The 19625-nt window shown below is 29.4% G+C and overlaps 3 protein-coding genes across 9 annotated transcripts; all 3 read left to right on the top strand.

Moving 5' to 3' along the window:
* Nucleotides 1-2574: 2574 nt before the first annotated feature.
* LOC111288374 (sec14 cytosolic factor-like) lies at nucleotides 2575-6682 on the top strand. Its single transcript, XM_089760037.1, has 6 exons — nucleotides 2575-3051; nucleotides 3161-3416; nucleotides 4496-4532; nucleotides 4712-4826; nucleotides 5774-5887; nucleotides 6285-6682. Exons 1-6 carry the CDS (start codon nucleotides 3013-3015, stop codon nucleotides 6420-6422), a joined length of 699 nt encoding a protein of 232 aa, XP_089616163.1. The 5' UTR covers nucleotides 2575-3012; the 3' UTR covers nucleotides 6423-6682.
* Nucleotides 6683-8644: 1962 nt separating this feature from the next.
* On the top strand, nucleotides 8645-16675 carry LOC111287557 (transcription initiation factor TFIID subunit 15-like). 7 transcript variants are annotated; one of them, XM_089760033.1, is made up of 10 exons: nucleotides 8727-8892; nucleotides 9113-9259; nucleotides 9353-9699; nucleotides 9818-10012; nucleotides 10711-10794; nucleotides 12411-12489; nucleotides 12572-12698; nucleotides 13632-13763; nucleotides 14345-14558; nucleotides 15367-15588. In XM_089760033.1, exons 2-10 carry the CDS (start codon nucleotides 9140-9142, stop codon nucleotides 15518-15520), a joined length of 1452 nt encoding a protein of 483 aa, XP_089616159.1. In that variant the 5' UTR covers nucleotides 8727-8892; nucleotides 9113-9139; the 3' UTR covers nucleotides 15521-15588. The 7 variants fall into 7 exon arrangements, with proteins under 7 accessions (XP_022733920.2, XP_089616159.1, XP_089616158.1 ...); XM_089760032.1 differs by having other exon boundaries at nucleotides 8727-8955; nucleotides 9103-9259; nucleotides 15367-15587; XM_089760031.1 differs by having other exon boundaries at nucleotides 8728-8892; nucleotides 9103-9259; nucleotides 15367-15584.
* On the top strand, nucleotides 15659-16675 carry LOC149519361 (mitogen-activated protein kinase kinase kinase 20-like). The gene is made up of 2 exons (XM_089760038.1): nucleotides 15659-15777; nucleotides 15855-16675. The coding sequence occupies exons 1-2, from the start codon at nucleotides 15661-15663 to the stop codon at nucleotides 16272-16274; spliced, it is 537 nt and encodes a 178-aa protein (XP_089616164.1). The 5' UTR covers nucleotides 15659-15660; the 3' UTR covers nucleotides 16275-16675.
* Nucleotides 16676-19625: the final 2950 nt, after the last annotated feature.

Consider the following 19625-nt stretch of genomic DNA (forward strand, 5'->3'; position numbering starts at 1 on the left):
TAAATATTGGGTGGTTGATCACTAGATAATTAATGCTACAAAATTTTCAAAATGATAATGTACCAAGAAAATTACTATCTTTAACACCAATACACTCTTTTTTTTCTTAATATTCATAAAAATTATAAAAATCTAATTATAAAACTTGTAAATGTTTAAAATTTATTTAATGAGTTCAAGAAATATAAGCAAAGTAAGAGAGGCTAAACCATCCTCTAACTAAGAGAAATATCTTATTTTAATATTTCAAGTTTTTTTACCCAAATATATATTTGAAAATTTTAATTTTAGTTTGAATCTTTTCATTATCGATATTCATTATATATTTATATATATATAATTATTATCTTATATGCGAAAGTTTTACAAAATAATTTTTTGAATATATAAATGCATCATAAAAAAAATTAAAAACGATCAAACATTTCAAAATTTAGAATATATAAAAATCATTTTATATATAAATAGATCAAATTTTAAATTTTATAAACGAATTCAATTTTTTCAAAAATAATATTTCACCAATTTTGATTTTCGAGTTCTAATAAAATAGACACCATAAGAATCGAGGAATCTTATGTTTCAATTAAATTAGAAAACTAATTTGATAAAAAAAAAAACTTAGTAAATTAATTAAAAGAAGAATTTATAGTGTATTTTTATTACTTATAATTTAATTTTGTTTACACATTATAAACTTTTTCTTGGCCTAGGTGGATGGATATAGATTGTGGGTTTAAGTATTTTTTTTAATTAATAATTATTAAAGAAATTATCAAAATTAAGTAACATAATACAACTATATGATAACTAGCTTTTTTAACCCATACATTGCATGAGATTTTTTATTAAAATTTTCATAATTTGAAATTTATTTTTTAATTATTTTTAGTTTTTTATATTATCTTAATAAAAATACAAATTTTTATTGATCTAATATATAATCATATATTTATGAATGCTAAGCTATAATTAAATGATAATTTACACATAATATATTATAAATGATACCGTTTTATACAAAATAAATCTAAGTTTTTGTAAATTTTTAAAAATTATAAAAATATTTTCTTTTTCATAAAAAATATTGTTTTCAATTTATTTGCTAAATACTACAAAATTTGCTACCACTTTTTCTTGTTTGATAAAAAATCAAGAATCAATCTTTACATAGTAAAAATTAATAATTGCTTTTATGATAATATATTGATATGGATATATATATATATATATATATCATTTGATTAAATTATGAAAGACATTTTATATTAGTAGAATATTCTTAAACTATTGAATTATAATATTTTATAATTTTTTTATAATATACATATATATATATATATTTGATTGAACAACAAATCACAATTATTAATTTGGTCATAATCATTTATTTTTTATTAGTTTTTATTTTTAACATACTTCAAATAATTATTACACAAATATATTAGCCTAATAATTATTTCTATGTCAACAAAATAAAGTTTTTTTTTAATAAAAGAAAAACAATTATGTTATGATTAAAAACATATCATTTTTTAAATAATATTTATTTTTAATTATTTTTTATATAATTGATAAAGTATTTTTGGTGAGTCAGATATGCCAGTGATCATTATTCTTCTCATACTATCTATTATAGATAAAGAAAATCAATAAAAAAAATACTACAAAAGAAAAAAAAATAAATTTACATATTAATTTGTTGAGATTAAAAGTATGCAATAATAAGAATAAATATTTTAATGAATTAACATAGAATAAAAATATTAAAGAAATAAATAAAACAAAAAACTATATAATACGACAAGTTAATTATAATTAATCTAAACAAAATTTTAAAAAAAGTAATGGACTAAAGAAAAACAAATAAATTAACTAAATATATAATATAAAAATATTTTATTTAAAACATAAATAAAACATTATATTTGTTCTCAAAAACTAAAACAAACTGTTATTTAATTTATTTAGCGATGTTCAAATGTCTCATCTTTTTATATAAAGATACAAAATCTTATTACTTTAGTAATATATGCTTTATAGTTAATAATTCATTAACTTAGAGTTAACTACCATATAAGTTCTAAATAAGTCTTAATACCTAGTTAATTCAAATTTTAGTTTTTTTTTAATTATTAATTTCAATATAAAACCATATTTTAAGGTAGAATTAATCAATCAAAATTTAAAATTATGTGAAATTTACACTTATAAATAATGAATTTTTATGTAATTTTTAATTATATTTGAATAATTGTAAAATTTTAATAAAAAAATTATAAATAAAATAATCCAATCGAAGAAAACGTAAAGCTTATGAACTCATTTAAACCTTCAATTTTCAAATACCAACATATACATCATGTGAACTAATCAAAATATCAGTGGTTAACTTTATATCATTAAATCGAATGCTTATTTAATGAATGAAATTTTAAATTCGGGTTTTGATTTTTGATTTTAATTTTTTTCTTAACTTAAAAGAAAATAATTATAATACAATGATAATTTCGAAATACCAATATGTATATATATACATTTAGATTCCAGAAGAAAGGCTAAACATATGGTTGTTTCTTGCTCCAGTGGCCAATAGAGGAATAGCATCCAAAACAATCGGCTCAATATCTTCCAATTTTCCGGGAAGCATAATTTTTTTTTTCTGGGATGAAAGAAAAGAAAGAGAATTTACCAAAAAAAATTGAGAAATGTTACTTTCAAGTTTCAAAAATGGAACTTCACTCTCAAAGCTTTCTGCATTTCCTCTGCCTACTACTACACAGCCTATGATCTCTTTGTCATCACTTTTTTTTTTGTCATCATTTAATGACATATCTAATCCCCCTTTGTCTCTCGCTGTTGCATTTAATGTTTCAAAACTATAAAGCCAAACTCTTTTTCTTTTTCAATCTCGAGCCTTTTTTTTTTTTTTTCAAAACCACCCTCTAACAAGCCAAAGGAGGTTCTTTTTGAGCTAACATGGAGAAAAGCCAAGAACTTGCAATGACCTAGATGAGGAAATCAGTTGAGAAGCTTGGGTTTTCAACAGAGGTAAATAAGTGATACCCTTTGTGACAGGAATGCAATATTTTTATAGTTCAATTCAGTTCATATTTTGTTTTCTTTCATGTGTTTTTTTAACTGTTTCTTTTTGTTGTAGAAATATGGGGATCGGACACCCATGCGGTTCTTGATTGCAAGATCAATGGACGCAGAAAAAGCCTCAAAGATGTTTGTCCAGTGGCTGAAATGGAGTTCTTCTTTTGTTCCAAATGGTTTCATCGCAGAATCTGAAGTGCCCGATCAATTGGAAGCCAGAAAGCCTTTTTTGCAAGGTTCATCAAAGACAGGATATCCAGTGGTAGTTATCAAAGCATGCAACCATTCTCCTCCCAAGGACCTTCTCCAGTTCAAGAGTAATTAGCTAGCTCATTTCTTTCACTCTTCCTTGTCATGATTGATCAATTTGCTTATAATTTACTGTAATTTTTGGTTTTCCATAAGGAAAGAAAATTGCTCATAATTCGTGCATTTTGATGGAGCTACGATTAGGCTTGCCTGAAATATGATTCTGTTCAAATTGTTGAAATGGTGACTATTGATCAGGATTGTCCTGATATGAAATTGAAGGGGTCATGACAGAAAGGTTTCATCATAAATGTGGGACATAATGGGGAAACCACATAAAACTGGGGTTCAAAACTTCATAAATCCTGTTTATTATTTTAGGTATAACTCATAAATGTCCTTTAAGGGAGTTGAACCTATGGCCTCTGAAGTTTAAAGTATCACTATATTTTCACATAAACTTTCTGAATTATTACGAAATTAGAAGATACTACAATGAAGCTTATTCAAGATTATATTTTCATGTTATGTAATGTTTGTATTTTGTTGCTAACAAGTTTCCTTTTATCTTTTTTTATGTTGCAAAATTTTATTCTTTACATATCTTTGAGACCTCTTTGTTACAGTCTATTCAAGCATAGTTCAACTACTTTAGTCTTAGTAATGACTTGAGAGTCGAAACAAAACCTGGAATTTTAAGTCCATAATGAACAATGTTTAAAATTAAATGGCTGAGTACCATCTCACTGATAAATAGGTCGGTGTTCAATTCTTAAGGAACAGAAGATTTAATAAAGTTGTATATCTGACTTTGCTACAAGTGGGTGAGTAACTGAGTATGACAATTTATGGCCGGTATCATGCAGCTTCTGTTGTGTATGCGTGACTTCATAAGATGATATGCTTCTTTCCTAGCATATGCCCTTCTGTAATTAGAAGTTTTACTATGACCTTCTTTGGTTGATGAGACCAGAAATCTCCACTAATGTGCTAAGCCTACATTACACAGTTACATGCATTATCCTTCTGCCAATGACCCTTTTAGTACCAAAATTGTAGAATTTTTCGAAATTGATTCTCTCATTACATGCTCATAACAGTAGCTAGCTTGTGAAATTTGATTAACTTTGTCCATCTCTTGATGCAGAGTTCGTGGTATATATGCTAGACAAAGCCATAGCAAGGTAGTACTCTGTTCTACACATGAAGAATATTTCTTCAGTAAAAAACCAAAAAAGAAAAAAAAAAAAACAAAATAAGTTGTTTTGGAATACAAGCTCCAAGGCTCATATATTCATATATTGATGCTGCTTATTTGCTTTATTATTATATTTTTTAACTTAGTGAATTGTCCCTATTTCAGCTCCATGAAAGGAAGAGAAATGGGAGATGAAAAGTTGATTGGCATTCTTGATCTTCAACAAGTTACATACAAAAATGCTGATGCACGTGGATTAATAACCGGATTTCAGTTCTTACAGATAATGCTTTGTTTTCTCAAGTATGTTCAAAAGAATAATAATTTGTGGCTTATGTTAATATTAATGGTAACTTGTATACTGGTTTGAAGAGTTTGGTTGTTTGCACTTGTCGTCCCTTAATCCATTCAAAGGGAAAAAGTGAGACATATCCTAAAGAAATGCGGAAACGAGCCCTGAGTGTGGAGTTGACTTCATAAGAAACTGATTCCTCCACCCATAGATTTATTATTTTCAGGTGAAAGGTAAAATATAAATCTCAGGCTGTATGGCATGCAATGTATGATATGTGTGTGGAATAAAATCCTAGTAAGCAGAATCTCACTAAAGATGTTTGCTTCTGTCTTGGAAACAAATAACACAGTAGTAGGCAGGATCTTAATAAATGACATACTAATGCATGATACCTATCTTCTGGTTGATTTAGTGTTATAATCTGATCATGAGGCCATGTTTTAGAATCTGTCTGTAGCATTCTTTAAGATAAAGAATTAGGCCATTTTGTCTCATAATTCTTATCCTGACTGCCCTTCTTATCTCTACCCTGCTTCTTGTTCTTTTCTAAACATTTTCCAAAGGGATTAGGCTGTTTTCTTTATCTAGTTAAGGAATTAAATAATAAGGGAAGAATTCTACTTATCTCTCCTAAATTCTGACTAATAATAAAGTGAATTTACAATTTTAAATGCGACACGATAACGCAACATGAAAACGATATGAAAGAAGATACAAGAGCAATATGGTTTAAAATTTTAGTAAAAATTATATGAGTTTGGAAAAAACCAAAAAAAAAAAAAAAGATGTTTTGTGTTTGGTATGTTGACATGTATTTGACATGGCATTTTTTGTGTTTTACACGTATTTGATACGAGATGATACAAATAAATGCAGTTTGGTACTTAATGCCTTTTTTCCCACTGTTAGTTAGTTTTAATCTTCACTTCACGCAGGCATATTTCCCAGAGCGCTTAGCAAAGTGCTACATTTTGCATATGCCACGGTTTTTTGTTAGCATGTGGAGGATGGTTTCTCACTTCATTGAGAAGGCAACACTGGAAAAGGTATTCACTATTTTTCTTAAATGGTGGTGTTTTAGAATCTTACCAGAAGGCTTAACTCCTAAGATAGGTAATAAGCATACTGGCACCAATGCATTATTATTACTTAATGGCTGTGGATATATTTTTGCAACATGGAACTTTGTGCATCTTTATGCCTGAAAATTTGAGATTAACAAAACTTGGAGCTTAACTCAGTTGATTCATGCAGCCACCTTTAAGAGGTAGCATCCAGCAAGTCTATAGTTCTAATCCCAGCATTTGTAACCTCTCTATTCTCAGGCTGCGGTTTGCTACGTATAAAAAAAAATTGGGTTCAACATGCCTGACTGCCTAACTTGGCTTGTCTATTATGCTCAACATGGAATTTAGTTGGCTTGTTTTGCAACAATGAATGCAGATTGCAATTGTGACCAATGACGATGAGAAGAAATCCTTTATAGAGGAGATAGGTGAAGAAGTTGTGCCAATCGAGTATGGTGGTAAAGCAAAGCTGACAGCCATCCAAGATGTGGAAGTGCCCCCATTGGAAGGTTGATCCCACCAAAGGTTCTAGGCAGCTCGTATTGCTGAAGCAACTCCTTAGAGTATTCAACGTGAATGATATAGTTGAAACTGCAGCCATTGTAGGGTTAAACTCAAACCCTCAAACGACCATTGCAGCTGCCATTAAACCACCTAATCCGAATATTTACTTATGACTGATACTTCCAACATGATGTTGGCTTCAATAGATTGTCTTATCATCATCTTGAAAAGCTATAATTTGAAGGAAAAAAAAAACTTCTTTATTGTTAACATCATCTCATTAAACAAATTACTTTGTGCCTTACAATCTGCCAAAGAGGTTGATGTTACATTGTTCTATTTCTATTTCACTTTTGTATTATTTAGTAGTATTTGGATAAGATTTGCAGACAAAAAAAATGCTGTTCTTATGTATCAAGAGAATATGTACTCAAAGATACTGAGTTCTTAGGTTCTACTTGTAAGTCTGATTAGAAAGTTCTCAAGAACATAGTACATAGGGTTGGCAACCCAATCTGTCCCTAGTGGATTTCGATCCGATTTTTTAGGGTCGATTTTTTTTTTTTAAATCGGATTTCGGGTCGGATCGGATAACGTTAAGGGAATGTCGGGTTCGGGTTTTAGATAAGTTCGACTCGATCCGACCCGATATTATATAAAAATAATTTTTAAATTAATTTTTTTATTTTTATATATTTATATAATTATATATTTAAATATTTATATTTAAAAAATAATATTTTATATTTTAAAAAATAATATTTTATTAATTTTGGGTCGGATCAGATACGATTTATATAATATCGAATCGGGTTTGAATTTGACAAGTGTAAAATCAAATAAAGTTTCAGACAAGTAAAAATTCAAACCAATTCGACTTGTTGCCATCCCTAATAATACATTTTATGATTAAATCGTTCTTAGTCTCTTATATTTCTTCTTGGCTTGTTATATAGTTGGTTGCTATATTTTTGTTCAAATACGAAGCTAAAAATTTTTCAATAACTTTTGGTAAATAGAGCATAGAGGTTCAAGAGATGAAAATAAAAGGGTAGAAGGGAAGGGAGTTGCTTCCATTAACAATGGTAAAACCTTTGCCAATGCATTGAGGAAATTATTATGCTAGCAAGGGCTAAAGTTCATGCTACGTAAAAGATTAAAAAAAAAATAGAGAAAAATGTTTTTATTAGAAATTAAATATCCAAGAAAAAAAGTTGTTAGGATTAGATTAAAGTATATATTAAAAATTATTCCATCAAAATATATTAGAAATTAAAGATTTTTATTGAAAATAATTAAGTTAGAAACAAAATCAATAATTTGGTAAATTTTTATGAATAGATTAAAAATATTTAAGTAAATATTAAAAAATATTTACATAAATTGACTCAGAATTATAGGATATAAAATTTAGTTTGTTATTATTAACATTTACAAAAAAAATTCGATCAACAATTTATTTGAGGGTTGAAAAAATAATCTCATTTTTTTAATAAAACACATATTTAGATAAAATATTAAAATTTATTTAAATCAATTGAAAATTTGTATACTCATCTATTTAACAAAATCTAAGATCTGTTAGTTGAATTTTACATATAACTTTTTAATTAACTTTTATTAAGAATCATACGAATTTAATTTTAAAAAAATTCAAAGTTTAGTATAATTAATTTATTAAAATTCAAATCTTAACACATATAAAACTTTTATATGCATTTTTTATATAAAAAATACTTTAAAAAATATTTGAAATCAAATGAAAAAAAACTAAGTACATATTAAAAAAATTAAAATAACACATCATAACATTAATTTTATTCATTTTTTTGTTAAAAAAATAAATAAATAAATAAATTACTCAACCTCTTAAATAAAAAAAAAATGTCTTGTACCTCAGTAAAAATATGTATTTATCAATTTGCACTAAAAATTATCATGGGACACAACCTGACGGCTCTTTTTTTTTAATAATTTATTGATTTTTAAAATTTGATTCTTAATATTATTTTAATATATTTAAATAAATAAATATATAAAATAATTTGTTACTTTTAAAAAATTTAAAAATATATAATTCAATTTGATTTGAGTCAATTTTATTTTAATTTTTAATTTAAATTTAAAATATATTTAATATATAAATTTAATTAAAATAAAAAAATATTTTAATCGAATAAAATATTATTGGTCTGATTTATAAAAAGAATATTTTTAAATTTTTTATAAAACATATTTTTGGTTCGTAAAAAAAAAGTTTACAATGGGCGAAAACTCACCTAGTCAAAATATAAAAATCCAACTGAATTTGGTTTAGGTTTTCATAATTAATCAACAAAACCGGAGCGAACGTCAGGACTCGTAATAACAAAAAACGAAGAAGAGAAAAGAAACCACCGGTGTCGCCGGCGACAAAATCACCGCGGTCATAACATTTTCATATTCCATCTTTGCCAGCGCCGCCTCCGCCACCACACCCTGTGAGAATGCCATTTCTCCTTTCGCTCAATTTTAATTCTTAGGCTTCAGATCTTTACCTTCTGGTTATTTCCTGATTACCCTAACTTTTTGCGATTTTAATTAATTTATTGTCCTCTAAAATTTCAATTCAGTTTAAATCATCTTTGAAAAAAAAAATTTAAGGTGCGATCTATCTTATTTTTTAGTTATAAGCATTTACTTTTCTTCAGAACTTTCTAGAAGGCTTTTGATGAATTTGGAGAAACAATGGCTAGCAATTCAGGAAGAGGAGCCCCAACAAATGGTTCCGTCTATGTTTGTAATTTACCTGAGGGAACTGATGAAACAATGTTAGCCGAATATTTTGGGACCATTGGCTTGCTAAAGGTATAAACTATAAACTTTTAATTGAAAAAACAAAATATATGCTGCTGCGTGTCTTATTTATGGCTTATTGTTGAGTTTTTGCTGATTTTGTAGAAAGATAGGCGAACTGGCCGACCTAAGATATGGTTATACAGAGATAAGGCAACGAATGAGCCAAAAGGAGATGCTACGGTTACTTATGAGGATCCACATGCTGCATTGGCTGCCGTTGAATGGTTTAATGACAAGGATTTCCATGGGAGCAAAATTGGTGTTTTTATAGCCGAGAGTAAGAGTGGTAATGCTGGTGGAGATCCTCCAACTGTGGCTGGTGATGGTGGTGGATTCGAGGAAGATGCTGCTAAGGACATGAATGGGGGTGGTGGAAGGGGCAGAGGTCGGGGTGATGCTTCTGGAAAAACATGGAAACAGGAAGGAGACTGGCTCTGTCCAAATACAAGGTCTGTGATGTGATATTGGTGAGCAGCTTCTTCTTGCTCTTTTATAACATTTTCTTTTTATTGCCCTTAACTCTGATTGTTATGTAAATACTTCCTCATTCAATTTTTCTGGTTGCAGTTGTTCCAATGTCAATTTTGCCTTCCGTGGTGTGTGCAACTGCTGTGGAACTGCTCGACCTGCAGGTGCATCTGGTGGTGGTGGAGGGGCTGGTGGTCGTGGGAGAGGTCCTGGTGCCCCTGACTCTGGAAGTCATGGCCGAGCAGTAGGTGCTACTGGTGGACTTTTTGGACCAAATGATTGGCCTTGTCCTATGTATGACTTCTAATGATTAAGTGAAATATGTTCTTTTCTATTGCTTGTGTGATCTTAGGCATAATTTCTCCATCCTTGATAATCTCTTCACAATCCTGTTTAATCCTATATTTAGTTATACAATTTATCCCAAACCTAAAATCCTAATTTTTATAAACCCTTGCAGAACATAAAACCAAGTAGCAAATTTCTAATATATAAATGTCTGCTTTAGCTCAGGTTGACATTAGTGTTTGATCACATGCATCTCCTGGTCTGTTTATGTGTGCACATGTTCCTTCACTTTATCTCTGTTACGATGCAGTTGTGATCACTTTTTCAGAGAATTTGAATAGGAATCTTTGATTGCATATGGCAAGTCAAGGTTTTCTTTCTCTCTCTCTCTCTTTTTTTTTTTTTTGGTACAAGGGAGAGCAGTAGGGCTCGAACCTAAGATCTCTATCCTAACACCATCCCTTCCTTACCACTTAAGCCAAAGTGATAAGTTTCTAATACTTTTCGGACTATGCAAATTGGTTCTGTTATATTGACCGTTAAAATTATGTCCTAACAATTGGGAGTGGTTTGTGTGGTGTCTTACACTTTGTACACTTCTACTATGCAGGTGTTTAGAAATGAGTGCCTTTTTTATATTTGAATGCAAAGCCGTCTTAAATGCAGCATTATTCTTGTCAGTTCGTTCAACTTTTGCTTTACAGGTGTGGCAACATCAACTGGGCTAAGCGTACAAAATGCAATATTTGCAACACCAATAAACCTGGTCACAATGAGGGCGGTGTGAGGTATATGATAACTATTTGCCATCTACCAATCTTAGATGCATATTAAAATCTTTGGGATATTTTCATTTAGAAATTGATTTTGTGTAGTTGATTTACTTTTCTACTTTGTTTTCTTGTAGCTCTACATTTGCTTCATTTCATTCTTATTACCTTAAGGTGACTTTGACCTTTAAATAATTTTTTCCTATTATCTTGCAATCATTTCTGTTTTATCTAATTTACCTTTTTGGTTTTGAATGTGCATTGCTTATACTCCTCTTCCTCTCTCTCCCCAAAATATGATTTCTCTTTTGTATCTTTCAACTTTTTGAGTTTTAGTCGCTCTGAACCATGTTTAATTGACAGTAGAGATATTATTGGGGTTACTATTGCCAATCACGCATGACATGCTTCCCTCCAATCGCCACCTTCCTTGTTCTACTAAAATTGCTAAAACGCGGTTATGCTTTCTTTGAAATGCATTTTACCTTTCCTTACCATTCTTATTTTTTTAAAAGGTTTGTACCATGCTCCCTTTACTGGAAGTAGGAGGAAAAAGAAAAAAATTTATTACACAAGCTAATTTTTGTATTTGCCTGTACTTTCTCTCTTGCGTAGTTAACATATTTTATTCATGATTACAGGACATGCAATAGTCTGAAATGCAAACTATTTTTTTTTTTTTTAAATTTTTAAGTAAATCACTTAATTTTTTTTTGGGAAAATAAATGTTATATGCTTTGATTTTTGTTTGCTCTGCATCTAGTTCGGCTCCTTGATAGAGTGGTCAGGCAGTTTTTTCCATTAACTTCTTCCAGTACTTTCTTCGTATGTATTTGAGTCAAATGTCTTGTAAATCTAGTTTCTGTTATTTCTGTTAAATATGTTTTTCAATTAGTTTGCTTCTGTAATTGGCTCCATGTAAATGGAAAAATGTGATGATCGTAAGGGCTCAATATGCTTGGAATATGTAGTGCCATGTGATAGGAAGGGTTGGATCCTATTTCTATTGGCTTGGTTGGATTTTGTTAGTACAACTGGCATCTAACACTCTAAAGTTTGTTCCATCATTTTCCTCTTAGCTGCCTATTTCCATTATTTGAACTTACTAGAATATGTAGTGCCACTGGCTACCTAGGATCAAGATGTGGAGCAAGATGATTCATAAATTGAATAATGTACACATTTACTTCCTTGGAGAGCAAGCTGAAAAGAAAAGTAGTTTTCCTCTTATGACCTGAATTGCATCTATTCTTCAATACAATGCATTCTAATCGTTTTAATATTATTTACATAATTCTGTAATGACATTCTGGACTAAGCGTTGTTACTGCATGTGCATTCTTGTTATGTGCTGCCACGGTATTTTTCAACAAGTAAATTAATTTCATTATCGAAGCATTAGATTCATTTCCTCGTCTATGTTCTTTTCTTTTCATTTCATTCCCCCTACATCATTGATGTAACTCATTTAATGTGCTTTTTATAACTGGAGTAAAATGCTAGTAAGTGGTTTATGTCAGTATGCCATTTTACTACAGTTCTATGGTTCTACCAAGCTTTTGCACATTTTGTCCTTTGGTTTTTATTGCTATGTGCAAAGCTTCTTACATTTGCTTTAAACTTGTTTTTAACAGAGGAGGACGTGGTGGTGGTTACAAGGAACTTGATGAAGAAGAGATAGAGGAAACAAGGCGACGTCGACGTGAGGCAGAAGTAAAATATATCTCCATTATTAATATTTGAAGCTTAATTCATTACATATCTTAATTTGATGGTAATTATTATTTAATCCCAGGATGACGGTGAGATGTATGATGAGTTTGGCAATCTCAAGAAAAAATACCGAGCAAAAACACAACAAGCTGAACCTGGACGAGTGCTGACAGGTTCAGGCCGTGCTGGCTGGGAGGTTGAGGAACTAGGTATTGGGATCATTATTTTGACAGTGTGTTTTAAGATACTAATTGTCATACATGTCAAGGTTATTTAATCAAAGAAACAAAGTGAAAGAAATATGGCTGTTGTAGTTTGAGTTGCTAGGCTCTGGAGTAGTTTGACTGGTGATTATCTCGTATAAAAAAATATATAGAGGTAACCGATATTTCGTGTCATCTTTATCAGATAGATACTCACCCAAAACTTCCAAATAGGTACAGAATACTTAAACATCTAAATTTTAAAGGGGAGAAACTTTCTACTTAAGATGTGCCTCTAAAACTTGCCTATTATTTATATGTCATACAGTATAGCACCATGCCTTTTTCTTTTCCATGGGTGATTTAAAAAGATGAAACCATAACAAGAGTGTTGATTCCTTAATTTTTTTTACCAAACCTGATCAAACCTAGTTTTGTTTTAATTTGATTGTGATTTTGGTTTGGCCTTTTATTTAAGCTTTCTAGGTGACAAGCCTCGAATGTATAGTATTTGTTAGTTTTAACCAAACGTATACTTGAATGCACACAAACAAATTGCTAACAAATACATAAGAGTTTGTAAAGGTTTAAATCAAACCACACCATAACCTTTCTACTGTAGATAGAGTATGAGTTTGTAAATAAAAGCATAAGAGGATGATGATATGCAAGTTTTAGCTAATTTATGAGAAGAAATGCTCTTGAAATCAATCCATGATTAACTTTAAACTGCATAATACTGTAGGAGTGATAAAATTTTAGCATTAATATGAAAAAATATATATAAATTTAGTTATAATGTATTATTTCTGTATTATATCTTTAAAATAATCATATAATATGTGTATCTTAGATCTTTATGCATACTTCTCAGACCAGTGACTTTATAAGAAACAGCTAGATTAAGATTCTCTGACAATTTCTTTTGCACCTTGGAAGCAACTCTGCTCTCAGCTCTAAGCTCTAATTTAACCAAAGCTTTAATTACATACTGTTCACGTTGGCTGTACGAGTCCTTTGCTCTTAATGTGGAAACAACCGCAGTCAATGATCTAGAGATATTGTGTTCAGGTGTGAATTATTGTCGCACATAGATGCACTTGTGTGTGTTTTTGCTTATTTCTATTTTTCGTTCTCCAATTGTTAAGAATTGTATAATTGCTTCATTACTACACAAAGGCACATCTAGCACCCCAGCTTGCTCCCTTGTTGGGTCCCCACAGTGCCCCCTTCCAACTTTCAGCACATAGTTATTGGACATTTGGATGCTATTTTTTCCTTTTCCTTTTCCTGACCACCCATATGACTTAGAGGCTTAGGTTTTGCTTGGTAAGAAGGATGGAAAGAGGTGAAGATGAAAAACTTAATAATCTAATGGTTAAAATTCATTACAACTTTCCTACTTCATAGCTTAATCATTAGATTAACAAATTTTTCATCCTCATCTCTTTCCATTCTTCCAAGCAAAGCCTTGAAGATGAAATTGCCTGAAGGTCAAGCAATTTCAACCTACTGTAAATTTCAAGGGAGAAAATGGTGTTCTATTTTTGCAACTTAATGAATAAGGAAATAAAACAAAGTATTTCCTTTTTTCTGCTGCAGTATGATGGTGTTTGGAGTATCTTAATGTTTTAATAAAAGCTTTTTCGCAGGTGTGATCGACAGGGATGGAAGAGAAAGAAGCAGAGATAGGGGAAGGGAACGGGATGATAGAGAAAGTAGCAAGAATAGAGATCGTGAAGATAGGGAAAGGCATCGTAGTCGAAGCAGAGAGAGGGATAGGGGAAAGGACCGCAGCCGTGGTTATGAACATGACCGAGATAGAAATTATGGACGAGATAGGGATCGAGACCGAGATCGAAGCAGGTATTTTTACTGATAAAGGAAGAATCAGTGTCTTGTTAATGTGCTTGATATGTCCCCTTTGGTCTGGAAGATGGTACTTGATTGAAACTTTTGAGTTGAATTGGTATCTTTAGTGTGATTGATAGTTGAAACTACTCTCTACAGTTTGATGTATTTCTATCTAGACTTGTGTTACGGGTGCTATAGCACAGTTTTGCTGCTATAGGAATCGTTGCTGGTGTAAAGTTTGCAATGCAATATTTTTCAAGCTAACTTGATTTTTATCTCCTTATTTGAACTCAGTCTATTTCTACGCATTCATCTTTTCGTAGCCTTTTGGAAGGAAAGGCCCACAAATATGGCCTATTGGTGTTCAAAAACAACACCACCCTGAAATCTCTTTCAATTATTGAATCGAATTACAAAAGTGTCGTTTACTATAGTTTTTCTTATATTTTTCTTCTTTGTTTTTACAATTTGAAAATATAGAACATGTTTGGTAAATAATATTGTTATATAATGAAAACAACTGTTTAAACTATTGCAAATTATATAATAATTCAATAGATAAAATAAAATAGTATTGTATTTATTAAATAAAATTATTTTATTTAAGTAGCTAGTAATAAAATTGCATAATACTAAATAATACTATATAATAGCAATATTAACTATTATTATTGAATCATATATTAGAGTTTATAATCATTCAATCATATTAAATAATTTGATGAACAATATTAATTAAATTAATATTCATAAGTAATAATTATATATAACATCAACTAATTTTAAATAAAATTATCTAACATAATTCTTTCTTTACTAGGAGAGCAAAGCACCAATCTAAAATCATAAACCAAGTAGGATTTATATTGAGAGGTGACATTAGACCTGAGCTGACCATTGGATTAGGAGGAGGACAAAGATGGGAATTCATTCATAACCGACTCAAAACGGTCTGGCGAAAGCTACATATATGAGCGTTGTGAAGTTGAAGAAACCTATTGTTAGAGTTTTCAAAACCTGCTTTTATTTTTTCTACAATTCTTCTGCTTTGCTTGTTTTTGATCGCTTCTTCTTCAGTCGTTGGCTTTGATCATTATCGGCAGCTAGCACGACTATGGAATCTGCTCCAGAAATAATAACAGTAGTAACATTCAGGTCTGGTCTGACCCTGGAATGGATCAAACAGAGGAGCCTTGGCGAGGGAGGATATGGGTTTGTGGATTTAGCCAAGGTAATAATGCCTGTTCCTCGTCTACTTGCTGTTAAATATTCTCCTTCCCCTAGCCCTTGACTTCAGAAGGAATACAGAATCCTCCGACGATTTCTTGGTTGAGAAACATTGTTCAATGTTACTATGAAATTTCGAGCGTTGAATATGAGGTGGAATATCACAACTTGTTTCTTGATTATGCGGCTGGCGGGAGTCTTCTGAATTTGATCGACAATTATGGTGGTAAAATACCAGAATCTGATGTGAGGTGCTATATGAAGATGATACTTCAAGGGCTTTGTGATGTTCATGGGGGAGGTTACGTGCATTGCGATATCAAACCAGGCAACATTCTTGTTTGTCCTTGTCATCAAACAGGTTCTCTTTGTACTATGAAGATTGCTGATTTTGGCTCAGCCGAGGAACCTGGAGAAGGTTCTGCTTTGCTTGTTTTCGGGGTGCCGCGCATTACATGTCACCAGAATCCGTTGAGCATGGGAAAATCACTTTTGCTTTAGAAATATGGTCTCTGGGTTGCATTATTGTTGAGATGATGACAGGCGAACTACCATGGCAATCTGCTTCCGACCCAGAAGACTTGGCCAGGAAGATTGTGATATTCCACATGGATTGTATTGGAAGCACCAAATATACCCCAAGACATGTCAAAGGCAGGGAAGGATTTATTGATGAGGTGCTTTGCTAGGGAGCCCCATGAACGCTGGACTGCTTATAGGCTAAAATAATGATAGGCAAAGAAGTTTTAGTCGATCGGGCGGTAGAAGTAAAATCAAACAATCAATCGAGTATATAAGATATAATAATTTAACGTGATTTAACTTAATTGATTTTTGTCTACGGATAAAAAATAAGATCTATTAATTATAAAAAATTATAAATATATATTAAATCACTCTCACTCAACAATTGATATCCATAGATTTTTTTAATATTTTTTAATCTTATGAATTATTTTCAATCTAAATAAATATGTACTTTGTACTTATGCATCATATCTATGTGAATCATTTCGGTTTCATTTAGTTCACTCACACACATTAACATACATACCCATCAACCATAAATTTTTAACAGTAAATTTTAAGTACTCTTTTAAGTGTCTATTCTATAAAATCTTACAATTTTTTTATATTTTTATTTTCTTATACTTAAAACTTCATTTATTTATAAACATACATATTTATCTATCAAAATTTTATTTTCTCTTATAATCTTTTTTTAGGTCAAATTTATTTATTAAAATTTTTTTAAAATTTTTTTTAAAAAATATTTTTATCCATAAAATAATATCTAATTAATCTTAAACAAAGCTCTCATGAGACGGTATTATTCCCGACAAACTTTTTTAATATTCTTTAATCTTATTAATTATTTTCAACCCAAACAAATATATACTCTGCACTTATGCATTATATCTATGTGGATCATTTCAATTTCCTTTAGTTCACTCACACACATTAACATACATAACCATCAGCTATAAATTTTTAACAATAAATTTTAAGTACTCTTTTGAGTGTCTATTCTATAAAACATTTCAACTCTTTTATATTTTTATTTTCTTATACTTAAAACTTTATTTATTTATAAATATACATATTTATCTATCAAAATTTTATTTTCTCTTATAATTTTTTTTTGAGTCAAATTTATTTATTAAAATTTTCTTTGAATTTTTTTAAAAAATATTTTTATTCATAAAATAATATCTAATTAATCTTAAATAAAGTTTAACGACGGCCCTCGTCAGTGATGGTCTTAAGTCCAAGGCTATCGGGATTTGCACTACTGGTGTCTTTTTTAAGTACGAGTCCAATTAAAACTAAAGGCTCTGTAAGGTTCTTTTTTTTTTTTTTTTTTTTTTTTTTGTATTTTTGAGCTGCATTTTTCATGAGTATAACCTTGTAAGGCTCCTTTCATAGAATATTGCTGCTGATATAATTCTAAATATAATATCTAAGAAATCCCAAATTATTCTTTAAGAACTTTTAATTTGTTTAATTCATTCACCTTTCCCTCTCAAAATTTTTTTTTTTCTTTTTGAAGCTTTTTCTGCTCAAAATGACTTGAATATTTGTATTTTATACCTGAAGTTGAATTACTACTATCTCGCATCTTAAAAAAAAAAAAAAAAAAAATCTGCAATACTACTAATGTAACATCGCGCATTTGGATCCTTTTTTCCTTAATTAGTTCCAATGAATCTTGCAAACATCATTGATTTCGGAAATTATTATTTTGCTTAATTATTATTTGTAAACTCATATGACTTCAACTATAATCCTTAGTTAGTCCTCAATTTACAACAGGACAAAATCGAAAAAGATGCAGAGGTGTTTATGTTTTTATCATAAAATAAAAGAAAAAAAAATGAATGTTAATATTTAAATTCTAAACTTATTAAATATTATTTTTTAAAAATAGTTATATGAATCAATTAAACAAATTTCTTAAAAGTGTCAATTTTTTAATTTAAATTTAGTTTAATAAAAAAAATCACCCTTAAACAAAAATAATTATCAAAGTTTATTGTTTGTAACCAAGTGAACTTTTAATATTTATTTTCATTCAATTAAATTTTTAAATATTTATTTTCATCAAATTAAATCTTTAAATATTTATTTTCACTCAAGTGAATCCTTGATTAGATAAAAATAAACGTTAATGATTAATCAATTTTCATCTAATAAAAACTCAATTAATAAAAATAAATATTTAAACACTTAATTGATTGTAATAAAACTATAAAACTAAGATGATTATTTAATTTTAATTCAAAAATTTTTTATATATCTCAACTTGATTAGTCGACTTGATTATATATAGGATAAATTACATATATATATACCTTATAATTATACTCGATTTGAGTTTGTTACTTGAGATTTAAAATAAGATATAATCACCTTGAAATATTTAATTGATGTCGTTAGCCCCTAAATCATATAAACTCTAGCTCTTTTCTCATTTCATTTTTCTATAAAATTTTATTATTTTTCTCTTTAGAACTAAAAAAAAAAATTTAAACTCATACAAAAAAATCATCTATTTTAAACTAAAAAATCGCATTGCAACTAAATATAATGTTCTCTATATGTTATGTGATATTTTTCGTAATTGTTTTAATGAATGGGAAGAGGAAGAAGATGAATTGAAATAGTCTTTGTGATTCAAAGTAAACAAGGTCAATTTTTTAGTATGATTTGACTTACAATTTGAAGTGATTTTTGTTTTTTAAGCTAAATTTGATTTGGGTATTTTGTTTTTTATATTTGATTTGATATTTTTATTGAAAATAAGTTTTTTAGTTGAATTTTTGGATATGGATGCAAAAGTTTTTTTTTTTTTTTTTTTGGATATTCTGCATGTTAGTCATTCAGCACAAAGCAGTTGTTCGACAAATTAGTATAGTTCAACAAGGAGGCACTTCGGCAATAAACAAAGTAATCCAACGGTAAGCAAATCAAGCAATCCCAGCACGATTGACAGAAGTAGTACGACATGCAAAAAGCAATTCATTAGGAAGCAATCGAAGAACACAGAAGCAATTAAGAGCAATCAATTAAGTATCAAACAAATAATCAATTTTCATTCGATTGCTACACCAATTTTCAAAGACAACCATCAACAAAGCAAATAACCTTGAAAAAATCCAAAAATAAACTCAGCAGTCACTAGAAAAACCCACCCTGAAATACCCCACACCTAGTAAACCCACAAAATTATCACAAATTCACACATCAGTTGCAACAACTCATCAACAAGATTTTTTTTTTTTTTTTTGGTGAATTTCAATTTGAATTTTTAAATTTTTTTGGAGTTTTTAAAACACAAATGAAAAGAGAAAA

This window comes from Durio zibethinus, chromosome 4, assembly GCF_047325235.1.
Source record: "Durio zibethinus cultivar Kanyao isolate XHJ-2024 chromosome 4, ASM4732523v1, whole genome shotgun sequence".
Lineage (NCBI taxonomy): Eukaryota > Viridiplantae > Streptophyta > Magnoliopsida > Malvales > Malvaceae > Durio > Durio zibethinus.

Bases quoted from the DNA above. Each gene is read 5' to 3' on its own strand.
- LOC111288374 (XM_089760037.1), top strand. From the start codon at position 3,013: ATGAGGAAATCAGTTGAGAAGCTTGGGTTTTCAACAGAG. The intron at 3,417-4,495 runs GTAATTAGCTAG...CTCTTGATGCAG, and splicing joins GGACCTTCTCCAGTTCAAGA to AGTTCGTGGTATATATGCTA. The intron at 4,827-5,773 runs CAGATAATGCTT...CTTCACTTCACG, and splicing joins TAACCGGATTTCAGTTCTTA to CAGGCATATTTCCCAGAGCG.
- LOC111287557 (XM_089760033.1), top strand. From the start codon at position 9,140: ATGGCTAGCAATTCAGGAAGAGGAGCCCCAACAAATGGTTCCGTCTAT. The intron at 10,013-10,710 runs GTATGACTTCTA...TTTGCTTTACAG, and splicing joins AATGATTGGCCTTGTCCTAT to GTGTGGCAACATCAACTGGG. The intron at 12,699-13,631 runs GTATTGGGATCA...GCACCTTGGAAG, and splicing joins CTGGGAGGTTGAGGAACTAG to CAACTCTGCTCTCAGCTCTA.
- LOC149519361 (XM_089760038.1), top strand. From the start codon at position 15,661: ATGGAATCTGCTCCAGAAATAATAACAGTAGTAACATTCAGGTCTGGT. The intron at 15,778-15,854 runs GTAATAATGCCT...GAAGGAATACAG, and splicing joins GGTTTGTGGATTTAGCCAAG to AATCCTCCGACGATTTCTTG.